Genomic DNA, 18883 nt, shown 5'->3' with positions numbered 1-18883 from the left:
TGTATGAATTGTAGAATTTTTTAATGAACCATTTGAAAGTAAATTGCAAACAGGATATCCCTTTATCCTTAAATACTTCAGAGTATATTTTCTAAAACATGACATACTTTTACGTAACCAAGGACAGTTATCAAAATCAGGAAATTAATATTGTTATAATATTATTATCTATTATAAAACTTACAGAAATTATTCATTTTAAAAATTGATATAATAATCATACCATATTTATAGCAAAAGTAAAGTTATTTTTGACTGAGGACACAATCCAGCATCACTCATTACAGTGATTTGTCCTGATTTATTAGTCCTTTAATCTTTGTTTATCTTTCATATTCTTGACATTTCTGAAGAGTACGGTCCAGTTACTTTATAGAATACTTCTCAATTTGAGTTTGTCTGATGTTTCCTTATGAATCAATTTGAGTTAAGCATTTTTGTCAGTCATACCACAGATGTGATGTTATGTTGTTTTCAGTGCATGATATCGGGGGGCACATGACATGATAATGTCCCATTACTGGTGGTAATAACTTGGTTAAGGTGATTTCTGCTAGATTTCTCTACTACAAAGCCACTATTTTCCCCTTTGTAATTAATAACTAACTTGTAGGGAGCTACTTTAAGACAGATTTCCTGTCTTTCATCAGACTTTCACCTTCTAGTTTTAGTATCCATGGATGATTCATGCCTGAATCAATTTTTACTCTGTTGGTTACCAAATGATAATATTCTAATTCCATCATTTCTTTTAATTTTTTAGCTGGCATTCTCCTGAAGGAACAGGTTCCCTGCCTCTCCCATTTATATATTTGTTTGTTTAATCTACTTACACCCGAATGTAGTCATGGGTTCTTTTGTTCTGTGCGCTAAAATCTGTTACTACGATTCTTTATTGGAGGCTCATTTCATCCCACATTTGGCCAAGGAGAGTCCCTTCAAACTGGCTTCTGTGTTCTTTTGACATATTCCCATCATTCTTTGAACACTTCCTTGATGTCTCCCATGACAGAATGGTCCAGGCTCATTTTATATTTTCCTAGCCCCAACCCTGGAATCAGCCATTTCTCCAAGGAGTCCTGGTTCCTTTAGTGGATAATGGTATTTAGAAACCAAGATCTGGACACTAGGTGAGGAACAGCATTTTTTAAATGTGTAAAATCTCACAAAGTGATGGCTTTAAAAAAGAACTCTCTTTTAAATGTCCTACATGATTTAAAGAATAATTCCTATTACTTTGTATTGTGTTTATATTCTTTTTAGAAGATTCCATGGAAAGTAATGTATGCTCATGGTCTGTAAGCCTTATCATCTTTAAATATTTATATTGTCATCAGTTAGCGAAAATTGTCCCCAATTAGTGTGCCAGTGAAATATTGGACAAAAGGACCAAACTCCTTCTTCTTCTTCTTTTTTTTTTTTTTTTTTTTTGGCTTTTTTTGGGTATCTTTCAGATGGAGTTACAAGATGATGGGATCACGATGGGCTTAGAGCACAGCTTATCAAAGGACATTATTTCCATTATAAACAATGTCTTCCAAGCCCCCTGGGGGGGCTCCCACACCTGCCAGAAGGAAGAAAAAGCAATTGAGTGTAACTTATGTCAGTCTAGTATTCTCTGCTATCAGCTTGCTTGTGAGCTCCTGGAGAGACTGGCTCCCAAAGAAGAAAGCCGGCTGGTGGTAAGCAGTTGAAGACATGAGATGATCCATGCCTAATGGTAATAAAGACTGCAGTAGATGGTGTAATGGAGTCTTCCTCCAGTATTATCTTATGCTCCATGCTGGGTTATATGTGAGATTGCGTTAAAAGAAAGTTTCCCTGTTCCTTCTGCTAACTCAGGCTCCTGGAAAGAGACATGAGATGGAGACACATTACACAGAATTCTTGAGTGAGTCTTGAGTTAGGGTTGTAGTATATCCGTTCATACAGTTTTCATAAATACAAAGCATTACTGGTATTCTTGAAATAACTTTTATCACAAAGTTATATTACAAAGTTTAGATAAAAATGAATACTACAAAATATAGACATCAAATATTGAGTAAGTAGATTGGATATGGACACTGAAAATTCCTTGGTCACCTCAGTGTATAAAACCAATTGACTTGATCAACAACCAATAAAGCTTTCATTTCATTTTCTGCTTTTTAAGAAAATTGTTTAAATAGGGAACAGCTAATATATGCCATGAATTATCTACTCCATATATTAGTTATTCACTGTTTAGCCTATTTTCCATCTAAGATACACACATCACCAAAATACCCACAGAGCATCATAGGTAGATGAACCTGAATCATTTGAGCCGGTGTTCGCCATCTTCTCTTTTTCTTCCCTTAGTGTTTGTCTAGGTAGAAAGCGACTTCTTTTAAAAAATTCTTTGGGGATGTATAGTATATATGCAGGAAAGTGTTTCTTCAGTTTTTAAATACCTTTCAGCCCACGTAACTCATTAGTCCTACCTGCCACAACATAATGTTCCTGTAGTACGGTCTTTTAACACCGTCATTGGGTATATAGTCTAAAGCAGTCACAGTAATAGATGGTTCGAAAACATCATCTAGCTTAGAGCCTAATCAGGAAGACGTTTACGTAAATGAAAAACCTAAGATGCTCACGATGATCATAGTGAGAAAGAGATGAACAAGATAGCTATGGGAGGACAGAGAGAGGATGAATCTAGGTTAGAGGTGTGATGGGGATAGGCAAGGTCTTTCCAGAGGAGATGTCTGCTGAGCACATATTTGAAGGAGGAGTGGAGTTAATGAAATGAAGGTGATAGGAGAGAAGGACTGCTGAGACCCAGGAAGCTCTCTGTTTAAATGATACAGAGGAAAGGGGGTGATGATACACTCAGGAAACTACGAGTAGTTCATCGTTGCTAGAGCAGCGAGGAGGATGGCAAAGGAGTAAAAGGTAGACTCAGTTTTATAGTCACATTTATTAAGGGCTCTGTCTGCCAAACTAAGAGGTAAGGATTTTGTCTTGGCGACAATGGGGGAATCCTGAAGAATTTTAATCAGGGTGGTGATATAATTTGATGAATTTGAGAAATTCTGCCAGTGGAGGAGAGAGATTAGAGGACTTGGAGGCCAGGGACAGGTATCTAGTCAGAAGGTAATGCTGTCACTCAGGGGAGAAGCAGGGGAGCCTTAACTAAAGCAATGATGGTGGTGATAAAGAGAAGGTGTGGACCCGACGGATTTTTAGGAAAGAGAATCAACAGCACTTGGTGTTTAGTTAGCGTTTAGCGATGGAAAAGTTGAGGACAAATCCATGTTTTCTGGCTTGGGAGCTGATGATGTTTCCATTTACAGAAAATTATACGTGAGTTATTGGGTGTATGCCGAAGAAAACTGGGTGTATGCAGCAGGAAACTTTTCGCCATATCGAATTTTATGAAACTCAGTTTATAATTTGATTTAGTGTCTTGTTCATGGGTGACCAAGGAACAGGGCCAGCCTCAGCAAAACTGCAAAGTTGGCAAAGATATTCTTCAGAACCCTCCCAGACACCGTTTTTGCACTGGTTTCTTTCTTCTTGGTGTCCTTCGTGTATCCCATCAATCTTTACCTCCTTCTTGCTTTCAGCTGGCTATCAAGTAATTCTTCAAATTACTGGTTAAAGTAATTACTGGTTAAAGTGTTAGCTAAAGAGGATATTTTAAAATTTTATTTATGTAAAAATTTTTTTAATTTAATTTTTATTTTATATTGGAGTATAGTTGATTTACAATGCTGTGTTAGTTTCAGGTGTACAGCAAAGTGATTCAGTTATACATATACATATATCCATTCTTTTTCAGATTCTTGTCCCATATAGGTTATTACAGATCATTGAGCACAGTTCCCTGTGCTATACAGTAGGTCGTTGTTGATTATCTATTTTATATATAGTACTGTGTATATGTTAATCCCAAACTCCTAATTTATCCCTCCCCCAACCTTTCCCCTAAAAAAGGATGATTTTAGAAGAGGATATTTGAAGGTGGGAGTTGAAAGAGAGAATAAAACTGGAATAGGAGGATAACTAGAGATGGATATTTTAAACGGTAGCTATTCCTAGTACATTCTCTCTCTCTCTTTAAATCTTCTTTTTCACCCGTTTTTCAGCTTGTTATATATCTATATATAGACATATAGATATAGTGTTAAGTATATTCACATTGTTGTGCAACCAATCTTTTTGTCTTGCAAAATGGAAACTCTATACCCATCAAACAATAATGCCCATTTCTCCCTCCCCTTAACCCCTGGAGACCACCATTTTACTTTCTGTTTCTATGAGTTTGACTCCTGTGGATACCTTATATAAGTGGAATAATCCAATATTTGTCCTTTTTTAACTAAAAATAGAACTACCATATGACCTAGCAATCCTACTACTGGGCATATACCCTGAGAAAACCATAATTCAAAAAGAGTCATGTACCACAATGTTCATTGCAGCTCTGTTTACAATAGCCAGGACATGGAAGCAACCTAAGTGTCCATCAACAGATGGATGGATAAAGAAGATGTGGCACATATATACAATGGAACATTACTCAGCCATAAAAAGAAATGAAATTGAGTTAGTTGTAGTGAGGTGGATGGACTAGAGACTGTCATACAGAGTGAAGTAAGACAGAAAAAGATAAACAAATACCGTATGCTAACACATATATGTGGAATCTAAAAAAAAAAAAAATGGCTCTGAAGAACCTAGCGGCAGGACAGGAATAAAGACACAGACGTAGAGAATGGACTTGAGGACATGAGGAGGGGGAAGGGTAAGCTGAGACAAAATGAGAGCGTGGCATGGACATATATACACTACTAAATGTAAAATCATAACTAGTGGGAAGCAGCCGCATAGCACAGGGAGATCAGCTCGGTGCTGTGTGTCCACCTAGAGGGGTGGGATAGAGAAGGTGGGAGAGAGACGCAAGAGGGAGGGGATATGGGGATATACATATGCATATAGCTGATTCACTTTGTTATACAGCAGAAACTGACACAACACTGTAAAGCAATTATACTCCAATAAAGATGTTAGAAAAGAAAATTTGTCCTTTTTTGACTGGCTTATTTCACTTAGCATAATGTCCTCAAAGTCCATTCATGTTGTAGCATGTGTCAGAATTTCCTTCCTTTTCAAGGGTGAATAATATGCCGTTGTATGCATTTTGTCTATCTGTTCATCTGTTGATGGACACCTGGGTTGCCAAACCTTGCTCTCTTTAACTCACATATTATAGAAATTTCTTGCTCCTAAAAATTTGACTTCCCCCAGCAACCAGTATTTGTATCTAAATATATTGGTGTGAACCCCTTATTATTCTCTGCTAATTAAGTGCTGTGATTAAACAAAATGAGCATGGATTGGAATCACCTGGCAAGTGAGACATGCTCGCAGGGATTACAGCAGAGATGAGAAATAAGGCCTAGGAAGATTTAACAATGTTTTTGAGATTTTTTCCATATTTATTTTAAGGGAATGAAAATATTCCAGAAAACAGCTGATCCAAATTTCCTTTCACCATTGTGGCAATAAACTCAAGTCTCTATGGGGGCACATGTGTTTGCCCTCTGGGGCTCAGCACAGGGCCTGGGACACAGCAGGCGCTCATCCATCTTTGTTGAACTAAGTGGAACCGTTCTTTACATCCCCAAAGGGCTGCTCATCTGGCTGCTTGTCATATTTGTTTCAGGAGCCCACAGACAGCCTTGAGGATAGCCTCCTTTCTTCCAGACCAGAGTTTATTATAGGCCCGGAAGGTGAGGACGAAGAGAACCCAGCAACTAAGCATGAGGAGAACCCAGGCAATCGCACTGAGCCCATGGAACGTGCTGGTAGGTGGACTCTGGCTGATGGGGAGAGAGGTGTGCACATCCCAGTTTGCACAGGTCTAACGCTCAGAACCCGGATTTCTTAGATCACCATCGGCTTGGGCAAACTCAGACTTGGGTTCCTCAGTACAGACTTGTGCACATGAACCATTTCTCTCAGGATTATGAAGTGAACAGATCCAGGTTGTGTTTCTCATAGAAGAGAGGTCACTGAGCATATTTCTTGCTATTGATAAAAACCTACCCTGTCCGTGAGAGCATCACCTCTACATATAGTGAATCATGTTCTCTGTGGAGAAGTAGCTGTGAATCAAGGCTGAAGGGCCCAAGTGGAGGCTGCCAACACTCTTGAAAGCCACTCAGGGCATTTGGCCAAAGCACAGTGTTTTTGGATAGAGGTGACCAAAGTTGAGCTCGTGCAGCTTCTGAGCCCCAGGGGCTTGGCTGTAATCCTGGATGGCCTCACCGTGAATAGCTGTACAAGTCGTACTCTAAGGCTAGTTGGCTCTGCTGAGAGCTGGGAAGAGAGGTGACCTCTTTCTACTTTGCTTAAAGGCTCTATGTAGGTGAATTGGGACCAGCAAGATGGCAGGCAGGCCTGGAATCATCTCCAGCTCCTCAAACTCTGAAGGAGTTTCAGGAATTTAGGATGGGACTCCACGTGCCTCTGAGAAAGCCTGGTTTCTGGATCTGCACTGTGACACTTTCGGAATTTTTATCTTCTTGCTTCCTCTATCCTGAATTGTTAGAATACCTGACCCCTGGGGAGCCTACTCCCCAGAACCAAAGTTTGGGAAGCTTTCCATCATTTCTTCAGTGGACAGCAAACATTATTAAGTGACTGTTTTGTGGGGCTCATTGCAAGTCACGGGGTGTCTTATCAGACCAAGATAACTACATCATTAGTACAAAATGCTTGGTTGAAACTAACTGCTTCAGCATGTGTAACTAGTTAGTTGAGGATGTATATGTTGCCTCACACTATTTAGAACCATTGAAACGTAGATGAGGGAACACCTGAGATAACCTACTTCATTGGTTTTGAGTGTGTACTTGGAGTTGTAAATCTCTGTGTTGTTTCCTTTTGACCTTCCTTAATTGGGGTGGCAATTGGTTAGAACATGTGGGCAAATGATAAAGACCCAGGCTCCCCACCCTGCTTCAACCAGAGTGTTTTGACTTGCGCTATTTCCTATGTTGGAGTTCTAAGTTAGATTTTCTTTCAACAAAGGATTCCATAGCAAGGAATTTGAAACCTGCGGATCTAGGTCAGCCTTCTCACTTTGTAGATGAGGAAAGTACATCCAAGATGGGTTAAGCAACTTGCCCATGGTCATATAGCGCAAGTTATTCATTCCTGATTTATGCTTTTTTTTTTTTTTTTTTTGCGGTACGCGGGCCTCTCACTGTTGTGGCCTCTCCCATCGTGGAGCACAGGCTCCGGACGCACAGGCTCAGTGGCCATGGCTCATGGGCCTAGCCGCTCTGTGGCATGTGGGATCTTCCCAGACCGGGGCACGAACCCGTGTCCCCTGCATCGGCAGGCGGACTCTCAACCACTGCGCCACCAGGGAAGCCCTGATTTATGCTTTATGCTTAACATGATTTCAAAACTGTAATAGAGCATCAGGGTCATCTGAGGAGCTGAAACACAAAATGAAATGAGTTCCACCTGCTCACCCCTGATTCTGGGCATATTTGGGGGCGGGGGACTGGGAATTGGAAACCCAAATATTGTACAACTAGTTAGTGGCAGGGTTGAGACTAGATCCCAGGGCCATGTTTCTATCAGGCATTGATGCCTAAGGGAAGCAATGATTTCACTTATGATCCAATAACCTGTACTCTTTAGATGTAAATATATATTTTTAAACCTGACATAGCACACAAATCAGTTCACTACCATTTTAATTTATATGTAACATTTTATTTGAACAATGGTTAAAATGAAGCAATTTGTTTTTATAAATTACTCTTTCCTTTGCTTAATTGTTGTAAACTCCACTTATTTAAACACTTGCTCTATTCATCTCCCCCAAACACTACTTCAGGCTCTGGTCACAGCCTCTGGTCTGTTTTCCTTCTTTTACTTTCTGCTGCCTTACAGGACACAGTTATCACTTGTGTCCTCAGGGAAGAGGAATTTTCTTCCAAGACCGGCCGTCCTGGCTGCTACGCATGCTGACCCTGCTTCAGCTCTGTGGGGCTCCAGGTGCTGGTCTTGAGCTCCTCTGTCAGAGAACAGATAGGTGCTCTACTGACGCGTGTTCAGCGGTTTCCCTCTCTCATTCTAGAGTATTTCCTGTTTCTGCATTTTGTAGCCTGGTGCCTATTCCTTATAGCAGTCAGAGATGTCCTCCACTAAAAATGTTAAAAGTTTCTTTCATGCTAGACCGAATGGAGTTTAGTGCTGATAACAAGTATTTAAAATACATTGGGGTGGAAGATCCCAAATAAACTAGTATATACACCAAGAGGGTTTGACTCTCACGGTCTATGATCCTAGGAATGGCCAAAACTTAGAATGGTGATTTGAAAACATTTTACGTTAGTTTCTATATCTGGTTAACTTTTGAATTCTTTTCTCTAGCATGCCTCATGTAAAATATACCACCACTACCCACTATAGAGGCAAAGGTCTTTTTATTTATTTATTTACTTATTTTAAATAAATTTATTTATTTATTTATTTATTTATTTATTTTTGGCTGCGTTGGGTCTTTGTTGCTGCGCACGGGCTTTCTCTAGTTGCGGCGAGCAGGGGCTGCTCTTCGTTGTGATGCACGGGCTTCTCGTTGCGGTGGCTTCTCTTGTTGTGGAGCACGGGCTCTAGGTGCTTGGGCTTCAGTAGTTGCAGCACGTGGGCTCAGTAGTTGTGGCACGTAAGCTCAGTAGTGGTGGCTCACGGGCTCAGTTGCTCCGCGGCATGTGAGATCTTCCCGGTCCAGGGATCAAACCCGTGTCCCCTGCATCGGCAGGTGGATTCTTAACCACTTTGTCACCGGGGAAGTCCCAAAGGTCTTTTTAGAGCTCCTCACAGGAAGATAAAACCATGAGTAGCTCTGATCTGAATATGCTCGACTTCTTTAAAAGCCTCCCTTTTTGCACATGGGAGTCCTGTGCGTGTGTGAATAGGGTACACTTGAGTCCTGGGGTAAATCCCTCCTTAGGTGCTAATATAAGTTGCATATCTCTCTTTAATACGTGCTTATCTCCCTTTCAGTTAGAAGGGCAAACCTCGGCAGGCCCTAAGCCCCTTCCAGGTATCAGCAGAAATAGCTGTCCACAGGAGCATAGGGCTGGGCTGGGGTTGCCTCAGGGAATCAAAGACATCTGAATACACAGCGGAAGGTGGAAGCTGAGGATCCTAAATCTAGGTTTCCTGCACTTGCATCGTGGAAAGGATATATGCTGCCTTGGAGAACAAATAAACACATTACATGAACACTTTTTAGTATATTCTATTTCTATGTTTACTCCTCTTTGTTTTATGGTCTTGATCAATTCATGAACGGTGAGGGGAAGGAGTTATGCTAACCTTTGTGTAATTATTTCTTCCCAGCAATAAAGAATGATACTGAAAGAAAGTTTTGCTACCAGCAGCTTCCAGTAACGCTGAGACTAATATACACCATTTTCCAGGTATATTTTTTGAAATATTTGAATATTATATTTAGTAGCATTGCCGTTTTAGATAACTCAGTAAACTTGTGGTTCTTTGCATAGGAAATGGCCAAGTTTGAAGAGCCAGACATTCTTTTTAATATGCTCAATTGCCTGAAGATCCTCTGTCTACACGGAGAGTGTTTATACAGCGCTAGAAAAGATCATCCTCAGTTTTTAGCCTATATTCAGGATCATATGTTGATTGCAAGGTATGTCTTTCTAGTAGTTTTTTGTTTGTTCATATTTTAGGCTTTTATCTGTGAAAATCAATTTTAGAATAAGACTTACCAACTCATTGGGTTATTTCTCTTAGCCAGCACAGGCTAATTACCTATGGGAACTACTTTTCTTTCTTTTATGTAGTCTAATTTTTGAGTATGTCAATATGAAGAATAGTAATTGTCTTTGCTAGGTACTTTAGAAGTAGAAAAGGCAAAATAAGGATTATTTTATGCCTTTCAGTTGTTAGATGGCTTAAGAATATTGCGTACTCTAGGTGGGCTGACTTTTGTTGTTATTAAAGCGATCTCTACCAAATATGTACCCAGGCCATTTGGATTGCTGTTGCCGTGGGATCTCTGCCTCAGCCTTTGGGCTTTGTATCCCAGGTTTTTCCCCCAAAGTACCACCCTGACACAAAAGCCATGGTGGACAATGTAGGGATTTGGGGAAGGGACACTCTTCCATTTTTCAAACAAGACTGCCTTAGAGAACTGGGAGAGCTATATGTTACTGGCCAAATCCAGAAATTCTGTCACTGAGACGGTTTTCTACTAGTGCTGTATGTATATATATATATATATATATATATATATATATATATATATATATGCTTTGCCTCCTTCAACTAAATTGCAGGCTCCATGAGGGCAATTGTTTGGACATTCTTCTTATATAAGACCTGCTGTTGTGCTCTGGAAGCATCATCGTCCTTCATCACACAATAACAGTAGCTCAAGCTTTTTGAGTACCTACTATGTGATAAGTACTATATATCATTTCATTTAATACAACCAGCATTGGGAGGAAACAAAAGTTCAGAGAAGTTAAGAAATTTACGCTTGGTTACACAGCCAGTTAATGGCAGGGTTGGGATTAGATCTATATTTGTCTGATTTCTACTATTAAGATGAAGCACACAGTGTTTGAAAGTTACTCCTTTTCATTCCATAGCTTTAGTACGTCTTCTCAAAAACAAGGCTCTCTAGTGACATGTACCTCAATATGTTCTCTGTAAAACGGAGATAATGTGTCACTTCTTCATTCTCTTAGTGCTGCATTATAAGTTTTTAAAGTCAAACATAGTTTTGATTCTGATATTAACTCTGGAGCCAAATAGAAAACAAAACAAAAAGAAATAAAAGGCATACTTTAAATAATTGAATAAAAATTTTGAAAACATTATTACTAGAAATATATAGTCAGCACTATTCTGGCATGCAATGATAGGGACTTAGCTTAAACTTGCTAAGGTATGTTTTTGACCAGTAGTAGTCTGGTTTTAAGAATGGCAGGTACTCATAAGATGTTACCAGGGATACCTCTCTCTTCTTCTGTTTTTTTCTCTCTCTTTCCCCGCCCCTTTCTCCCTCCCCATCACTTAGTCTAGTTCTCTCTGTGCCGGCTTCTTCTCCTCAGGCTGTTCCTGTGAGGTGGGAAAGAGAGAGGGTTGCTAGCAGCCCTAGATTGACATTACACTTCATTCTTGAGATTTCAGAGTGCATATCAAAACCTGGAAAAAGGATGCTAGCGCTCTCATGCTTGGGTCACATGCCCACCCCTGGACTAATCACTCTTCATGACATTGATCACCCTGGGTTTTGTGTTCATTATTAGGATAGAGAAGGTGGGGGAACTTGATTGACAGCCCTGCCAGTTGGTGGAGAGGCTGTTCTTAATAGAGAAAGAGTTGTTCTTTGCTAGAATAAGAGGAAAAATTTAAAAAATCACTTATCACCCCATCATCTTAACATAACTGATATCAGTTATTATTTAACAGTCATTGTTCAATTATGTACCTTCATTTATAATATACAATTTTTAACTTTTATGTTAAAAATGCACTGTTAACTGGTAGTGTTCTCCTATGTTATTACATAAAAGTAATTTCTTTAAAAAAATTAACATAGGAAAAGAGCATAGGAACGGTTTTCCAAGGGTTATACTCTTGTGAATGAGTGGAATTTCACCAAAAGCATCCCTACCAGCCCTCTGTTAACTATACTTCCCACAAACTAAGATAATAAGATTCTTTTCCTAGAAAGATTGTCATAACTGTAACCACTTTGCTTCTTCTTGATTCCCCAGCCTGTGGAGAGTCGTCAAATCTGAATTCTCCCAGCTATCTTCATTGGCAGTTCCTCTCCTTCTTCACGCTTTGTCACTTCCTCATGGTGCTGACATCTTTTGGACAATCATTAATGGCAATTTCAACAGCAAAGACTGGAAGATGAGGTTTGAAGCAGGTACCTCTGTATTAGCTTAAAAATTCTCTCTGGGTCACAAGGTGAACCAGATGTCCAGTCATGACATCTCTTTTTGGCCCTCCCTTCCCCTCCCTTCTTTTTAGAAGGCATTGTCCTGCTTGCTAGTGTTCTTTGATGGCTCTACTTAGTTGAGCCCTTGATAATAGAATTTTTCAGAGTGGTCCTTAGGTAGGTTGACCATGTCTAGTTTTGTCTGGGATAGTCCTAGTTTATGCCTGTTGTCCAGGTGTATTTATTAATTGCACCCTTGTTTACTCTCAAATGGGTCCTGGCTTGAATAATAAATCATGTAGTCACCTAATAGGTTACTTGCATTTGAGTACCTGGGAATGTTTGGTAAAAATGCATATTTTGGGGCCTCATCCTAGACCTACTGAATCAGAATCTCAGGAGGTGAGACCAGAAGTCTATATTTTCTAACAAGTTCTCCAGGTAATTCAGTGAAGTTTGAGAAGCTCTGCTGTTGTACTCTTGCCATTGGAGCATCAGTGACCAAATCTGGTGAAGTGATGGGTATAATTCCTACTGCTTAGAATGGCAAGTTCCCAGAGGAACATGGTAAGGAAGGAATTGGGATGTGTTCTCTTAGTCTTGCATCTGCTGGTCTCACTGTCACCCTAATCTGCTGGTACTCCCGTTCTCAGGGGGCAGCAAGCAGGGTTGGCATACCAACCTGTGCCTTATCAGAATGGTTTCATATATTTTAGTGTCTCAAAAATTTAGCAGAGAAATGGAACTTCCATCAGGTGAGTTAACTACTCTACTTTGAGTTCAGTTCCCTAATAACTGACCACTTCAAAGAGTTCCTGCTTTTAATGCCCCATGAATCCCAGGGGCTGGTTTATTTATGTGATAGCACGTAATGTTGTATGAAATTAGAGTAAAACCTTCTAGCAAAAGTCTACATAGTATTGGCCACATTTTATAGGCATTTGAATACAAATAAGGCAGGTAAATATTTAACTATGCTCTTTCATTACAATTTAAGGATTAGATTATTGCCAAATTAACCTTCTGAATCACAGCTCCGAGTATGTTGCTTTTCTACTCAAAAAATTTTAATGGGTTTTCGGTGCCCAGAGAATAAAGTTCAGACTGCTTAAACTGGCGTTCAAAGTTTTCCATGGTCTAACTGCAAGTGTTTGCAGCCTCATTTCCCACTCTTCTTTCTACATATACCATTGCTATTTCTCCATTGCTTCCTGCTTCCCTTCATCCATGTGTTGGCCATTCTGTGCTCTCCATCTGAAATCCTCTTCTATTCAAGGTTCCATTTAAATGCCACCTCCCAAACAATGATGAACAACACGATAAATGACATTAAAAACTCTCTAGAAGGAATCAATTGCAGAATAACTGAGGCAGAAGAACGGATAAGTGACCTGGAAGATAAAATAGTGGAAATAACTACAGAGCAGAATAAAGAAAAAAGAATGAAAAGAATTGAGGACAGTCTTAGAGACCTCTGGGACAACATTAAACACACCAACATTCGAATTATATAGGGGTCCCAGAAGAGGAAGAGAAAAAGAAAGGGATGGAGAAAATATTTGAAGAGATTATAGTTGAAAACTTCCCTAATACGGGAAAGGAATAGTTAATCAAGTCCAGGAAGCGCAGAGAGTCCCATACAGGATAAATCCAAGGAGAAACATGCCAAGACACATATTAATCAAACTATCAAAAATTAAATGCAAAGAAAAAATATCAAAAGCAGCAAGGGAAAAGCACAAATAACATACAAGGAATCCCCATAATGTTAACAGCTGATCTTTTAGCAGAAACTCTGCAAGCCAGAAGGGACTGGCAGGACATATTTAAACTGATGAAAGGGAAAAACCTACAACCAAGATTACTCTACCCAGCAAGGATCTCATTCAGATTCGACGGAGAACTTAAAAGCTTTACAGACAAGCAAAAGCTAAGAGAATACAGCACCACCAAACCAGCTTTACAACAAATGCTAAAGGAACTTCTCTGGGCACGAAACACAAGAGAAGGAAAAGACCTACAATAACAAACCCAAAACGATTAAGAAAATGGTAATAAGAACATACATATCGATAACTACCTTAAATGTAAATGGATTAAATGCTCCAACCAAAAGATATAGGCTGGCTGAATGGATACAAAAACAAGAGCTGTATATATGCTGTCTACAAGAGACCCACTTCAGACCTAGGGACACATACAGACTGAAAGTGAGGGGATGGAAAAAGATATTCCATGCAAATGCAAATCAAAAGAAAGCTGGAGTAGTAATTCTCATATCAGGCAAAATAGACTTTAAAATAAAGACAATTACAAGAGACAAAGACACTATATAATGATCAAGGGATCAATCCAAGAAGAAGATATAACAATTGTAAATATTTATGCACCCAACATAGGAGTGTCTCAATACATAAGGCAAATGCTAACAGCCATAAAAGGGGAAATTGACAGTAACACAATCATAGTAGGGGACTTTAACACCCCATTTTCACCAGTGGACAGATCATCCAAGATGAAACTAAATAAGGAAACACAAGCTTTAAATGATACATTAAACAAGGTGGACTTAATTGATATTTATAGGACATTCCATCCAAAAACAACAGAATACACTTTCTTCTCAAGTATTCATGGAACATTCTCCAGGATAGATCATATCTTGGGTCACAAATCAAGCCTTGGTAAATTTAAGAAAACTGAAATCATATCAAGTATGTTTTCTGACCACAATGCTATGAGACTAGATATCAATTACTGAAAAAAATCTGTAAAAAATACAAACACATGGAGGCTAAACAATACACTACTTAATAACCAAGAGATCACTGAAGAAATCAAAGAGGAAATCAAAAAATACCTAGAAACAAATGACAATGAAAACACGACGACCCAAAATCTATGGGATGCAGCAAAAGCAGTTCTAAGAGGGAAGTTTTTTTTTTGCTCAGTACGCAGGCCTCTCCCTGTTGTGGCCTCTCCCATTGCAGAGCACAGGCTCCGGACGCGCAGGCTTAGTGGCTGTGGCTCACGGGCCCAGCCGCTTTGCGGCACGTGGGATCTTCCCGGACCGGGGCACGAACCCGTGTCCCCTGCATCAGCCGGTGGACTGTCAACCACTGCACCACCAGGGAAGCCCTATACATATTTTTCATATTCTTTTCCATTATGGTTAATTAAAAATAAGTGAATCAGTGAATTTATTGAATAAATACTGTATGTACTAGTTATCATGGGAGCAATACAAAGAGTGTAAGAGCAGATTCTTGCCCTCAAGAAGCTCCTAATTTAATTGATGAGATCAAATATAAACATGTAAGAGGTTAAGAAACTATAACAGTATAAATATAATTCAAGACAACAGAAGATAACGGTATAGATATAATTCAGACAACAGAAGATATGTCATATAGCTATATATGAACACACAAATGCCATAGGTAAATGAATAGTATTTTTGCAGGAGTTTGTGGGATGGAAAGGCCACTCTAGGAAGTCAGAGTGACTTTACAGAACAGTAGAATTTCAGCAGCAGACTCTTTAAGGATGGTAGAATGTCAATAAGCAGAAAAGAATAGAAAGAATATTCTATCTAGGCTGCTGGAACAGCTTAAGTAAAGTCCTGAAATGTCTTTGCATGGAACTATATTGCTTCACTATTTATTATAACTTTTTATAAAGCTATGTTTAAAGAGTGGCTGGAATAATTTAATATAGATGTGCAGAATAATGGTGCATCTGTTTCATGGAAGAAATATGTGGCTTCTATAGCCCCAGGAAGACTGGTTGTCATATCACTTCATGACATATTAAGGACTTAGAGCCAGCCCTGGTGGGCACATCCCACATCCCTGTGTGGTCTGCAGAACCTCTATAGAATGGACAAAGATATGAGCATGGAGGCATTTTGAAAAGTTTGAAATGTGGCTGAAAGTTAAACAAAGGTAAAGACCATTAAAAAGAAAAGAAAAGAAAAGAAAAGAAAACCCAGAACTAAATCAAGGCTGCCTGACGTAAAAATACTACACTGCGTAGAAACGGTCTCTGCTGCACAGATAAAATGGAACACTAAAGAAGGTGGCATTAGGGCTTCCCTGGTGGCGCAGTGGTTGAGAATCTGCCTGCCAGTGCAGGGGACACGGGTTTGAGCCCTGGTCTGGGAAGATCCCACATGCCGTGGAGCAACTGGGCCCGTGAGCCACAACTACTGAGCCTGCACGTCTGGAGCCTGTGCTCCGCAACAAGAGAGGCCGCGACAGTGAGAGGCCCGCGCACCGCGATGAAGAGTGGCCCCCGCTTGCCCCAACTAGAGAAAGCCCTCGCACAGAAACGAAGACCCAACACAGCCAAAAATAAAAATAAGTAAATAAATAAATTAAAAAAAAAAAGGTGGCATTAGAATTTCCTTTTGATATTTAACATCAGTGTAGGGGGCCCAGAGTTAGCTTTTTCTCTGTGGGCTCATTTCTCAGACCGTCTAAATAAATGTCAATTTTTTTTGTTCTCTGCCTTTGACATTGCAGTGGAAAAAGTGGCTGTAATTTGTAGATTTCTGGATATTCATTCAGTGACCAAAAACCACCTGCTGAAGTACTCCCTGGCACACGCCTTCTGCTGCTTTCTGACGGCTGTGGAGGACGTCAACCCAGCTGTGGCTACGAGGGCTGGTCTCCTGCTTGACACCATAAAGAGGCCAGCCTTGCAGGTGACGCCCCTCAGATGTGCATTATCTGCTCTGCGGATGGTGCTCTGCTCTACTCTACTAATTCATTGAGTTATTTGTCACATAAACACACAGAATACTGATGATGATGGTAACAGTGGAAATTTTTACATCGAGAAAAGCATCCCAGAACCACACTGTATTAACAGATCTCTTGTTTTTATTTGTTGATTCTTTCTTTCCAGTCTTGTCCCTATGCTGCCATCGCTTCCGACAGGTGTAATTATTGTATAATTTTGTGTGTGTGGCAGATTTTTAAACTAGGTTGGTTATTTTATACCATTCAGCTGGCTCCTGGGGCAGAAGCCCTTGTCACTGAGTCTAGATGCAAAGAGAAATCAAATGAATTATAATATAAACCAAAGCAAAACAAGAGATGGCAAATATACTACTGAAATGAAATACCACAAAGTAAAATCAAAGAGACATGAAATATGAGACCTGGAGAGAGTTGTTTATTTATCTTATTTGGCACCTTTATTTTATACTTGAAAAAACCAAGTCTCAGAGAGATAATGTGACTTTTCAAAGAACACAGAGTGAATTCATGGGAGAACCAAGACTAGAACCTCTAAAGTCCTGATCTACTGTTTTTCCACATTGGCACCTGATTTATTATTATATTGTTATTATTAAAAGTAATAATAATGGCAAGAACTAACATTTGTCAAACAGGTATTGTGTTTCCGGGGCAATGTATGAGAAGTGTCCCATCATGCATTACTTCATTTAATCCTCACAATAATATTGTGTGTGTTCCCATTTTACAGATAGAGAAGTTGAGGGTTAGAAAGTTTAAGTAACTTTTTCAGAGTCACACGGCTAATAAGTGGCAGCACAAACTCAGGTCTGACTCATAATAATGTCCATGTTCTTAATTGTGTGTGTGTGTGTGTATGTGTGTGTGTACACAAGGTCTCGCAAACCAGTGTGAGAGCTTCTCTTGTAAAAAAGACTAAGAAGAAAGGGCAAACTATGCAGAATCTGAAAAATTGTAGAGCTCTGCTGCTTGTGGACCCATACCTCCCCATGTAAAAATTCCCAGTTGTCTTCTGGATAGTCCTTCTGTGTTGGTCTTAATAAGACAAGGTAGTTGTATGTCTAACCCCCGCTCAGGGCTTGGAACATAGGAGGCACTCATTAGATGAGAGTTGAATGAATTAATAGCATAATTGGATGAATTAGTTTTAAAATTTCATTCAGTTAAAAAAAGGGAAATGGTAGACTCACATACTAGAGAAATAGATGCTCAGTCCATTCCAACTTGGATTTCTTAAGATTCTATGTTCCACTCACATTCCAAGAAGACAAGATGACTTTCCTTTCTTTTAGAATCATGGAATTTAGCATTGAAAGGGAATTTAAAGACCATATTCTTGTGTATTCTAAAATGTAGTTTTGGAAGTACGCTTCTCTTAATAGAAACTACAGACATTAAAGAAAGAAACACTGGTCTGAGGGTATTTGGATTAAGTGGTTATTATTCGATGCATCAGAAGAATCAATAATATACATTAAGCTCAGATTTCTGAGTCAAAATTCAAGAGATATTCAACAGTTAGGAGAAGCTCCTCTTCTGCGTTTTTTTTTTTTCCCCTACCAAAAATGCAATCAAAGAAGATTTCAGTTGAATCATTCTTCATTGTAAGCATGGATTGAGGAGGCTGCCTTGTTTCACTGACTTTGCTTGGTGTATTTACATCTGACTTGCCTTTTTTTTTACCTTTTCCCCAGGGTCTGTGTCTTTGTCTTGACTTCCAGTTTGATACTGTGGTTAAAGATCGACCCACAATATTGAGCAAGCTTTTACTCTTGCATTTTCTTAAGCAAGATATTCCTGCTTTGAGTTGGGAGTTCTTTGTCAACAGATTTGAAACGCTTTCTTTGGAAGCTCAGCTACATTTGGATTGTAACAAAGAATTTCCTTTTCCTACAAGTAAGCAAAACAAAGAACTTGCTTTAAACAGTCACAGTTCCTATTCTGGTGCTTGCTGGATAAACAGAAGATACTTCGCATGTAGTTTAATTTCCCATTATGGAGGATACCTTGACTTCATGTACTCAGTTCATCAAATGTTTATTGAATATCTACTGTGGTAATCTGCAGGTTAACTATTTTCTGGCATTCCAACATCAAAATTTTTCTCATTTAGGCACTTCCCTGGCGGTCCAGTGGTTAAGAC

General features: G+C 39.4%; 1 protein-coding gene across 4 annotated transcripts in view; it reads left to right on the top strand.

Annotated features, from left to right (window-relative positions):
• The window catches only part of UNC79 (unc-79 homolog, NALCN channel complex subunit), a gene marked incomplete at both ends in the record, with an annotated part of 201032 nt that overhangs the window by 89569 nt on the left and 92580 nt on the right, over window positions 1–18883 (top strand). For all 4 annotated transcript variants that reach the window (XM_082852780.1, XM_082852778.1, XM_082852777.1 and 1 more), the window contains 7 exons: window positions 1455–1682; window positions 5696–5837; window positions 9397–9476; window positions 9561–9709; window positions 11808–11965; window positions 16501–16682; window positions 18435–18636. In XM_082852780.1, the coding sequence (XP_082708906.1) occupies window positions 1455–1682; window positions 5696–5837; window positions 9397–9476; window positions 9561–9709; window positions 11808–11965; window positions 16501–16682; window positions 18435–18636 (1141 nt within the window). The remainder of the gene's footprint in view (window positions 1–1454; window positions 1683–5695; window positions 5838–9396; window positions 9477–9560; window positions 9710–11807; window positions 11966–16500; window positions 16683–18434; window positions 18637–18883) is intronic.

Source organism: Leucopleurus acutus, assembly GCF_964270905.1.
Source record: "Leucopleurus acutus genome assembly, chromosome: 1".
NCBI classification, from domain to species: domain Eukaryota; kingdom Metazoa; phylum Chordata; class Mammalia; order Artiodactyla; family Delphinidae; genus Leucopleurus; species Leucopleurus acutus.
This window is presented reverse-complemented; position numbering and strand designations above follow the sequence as displayed.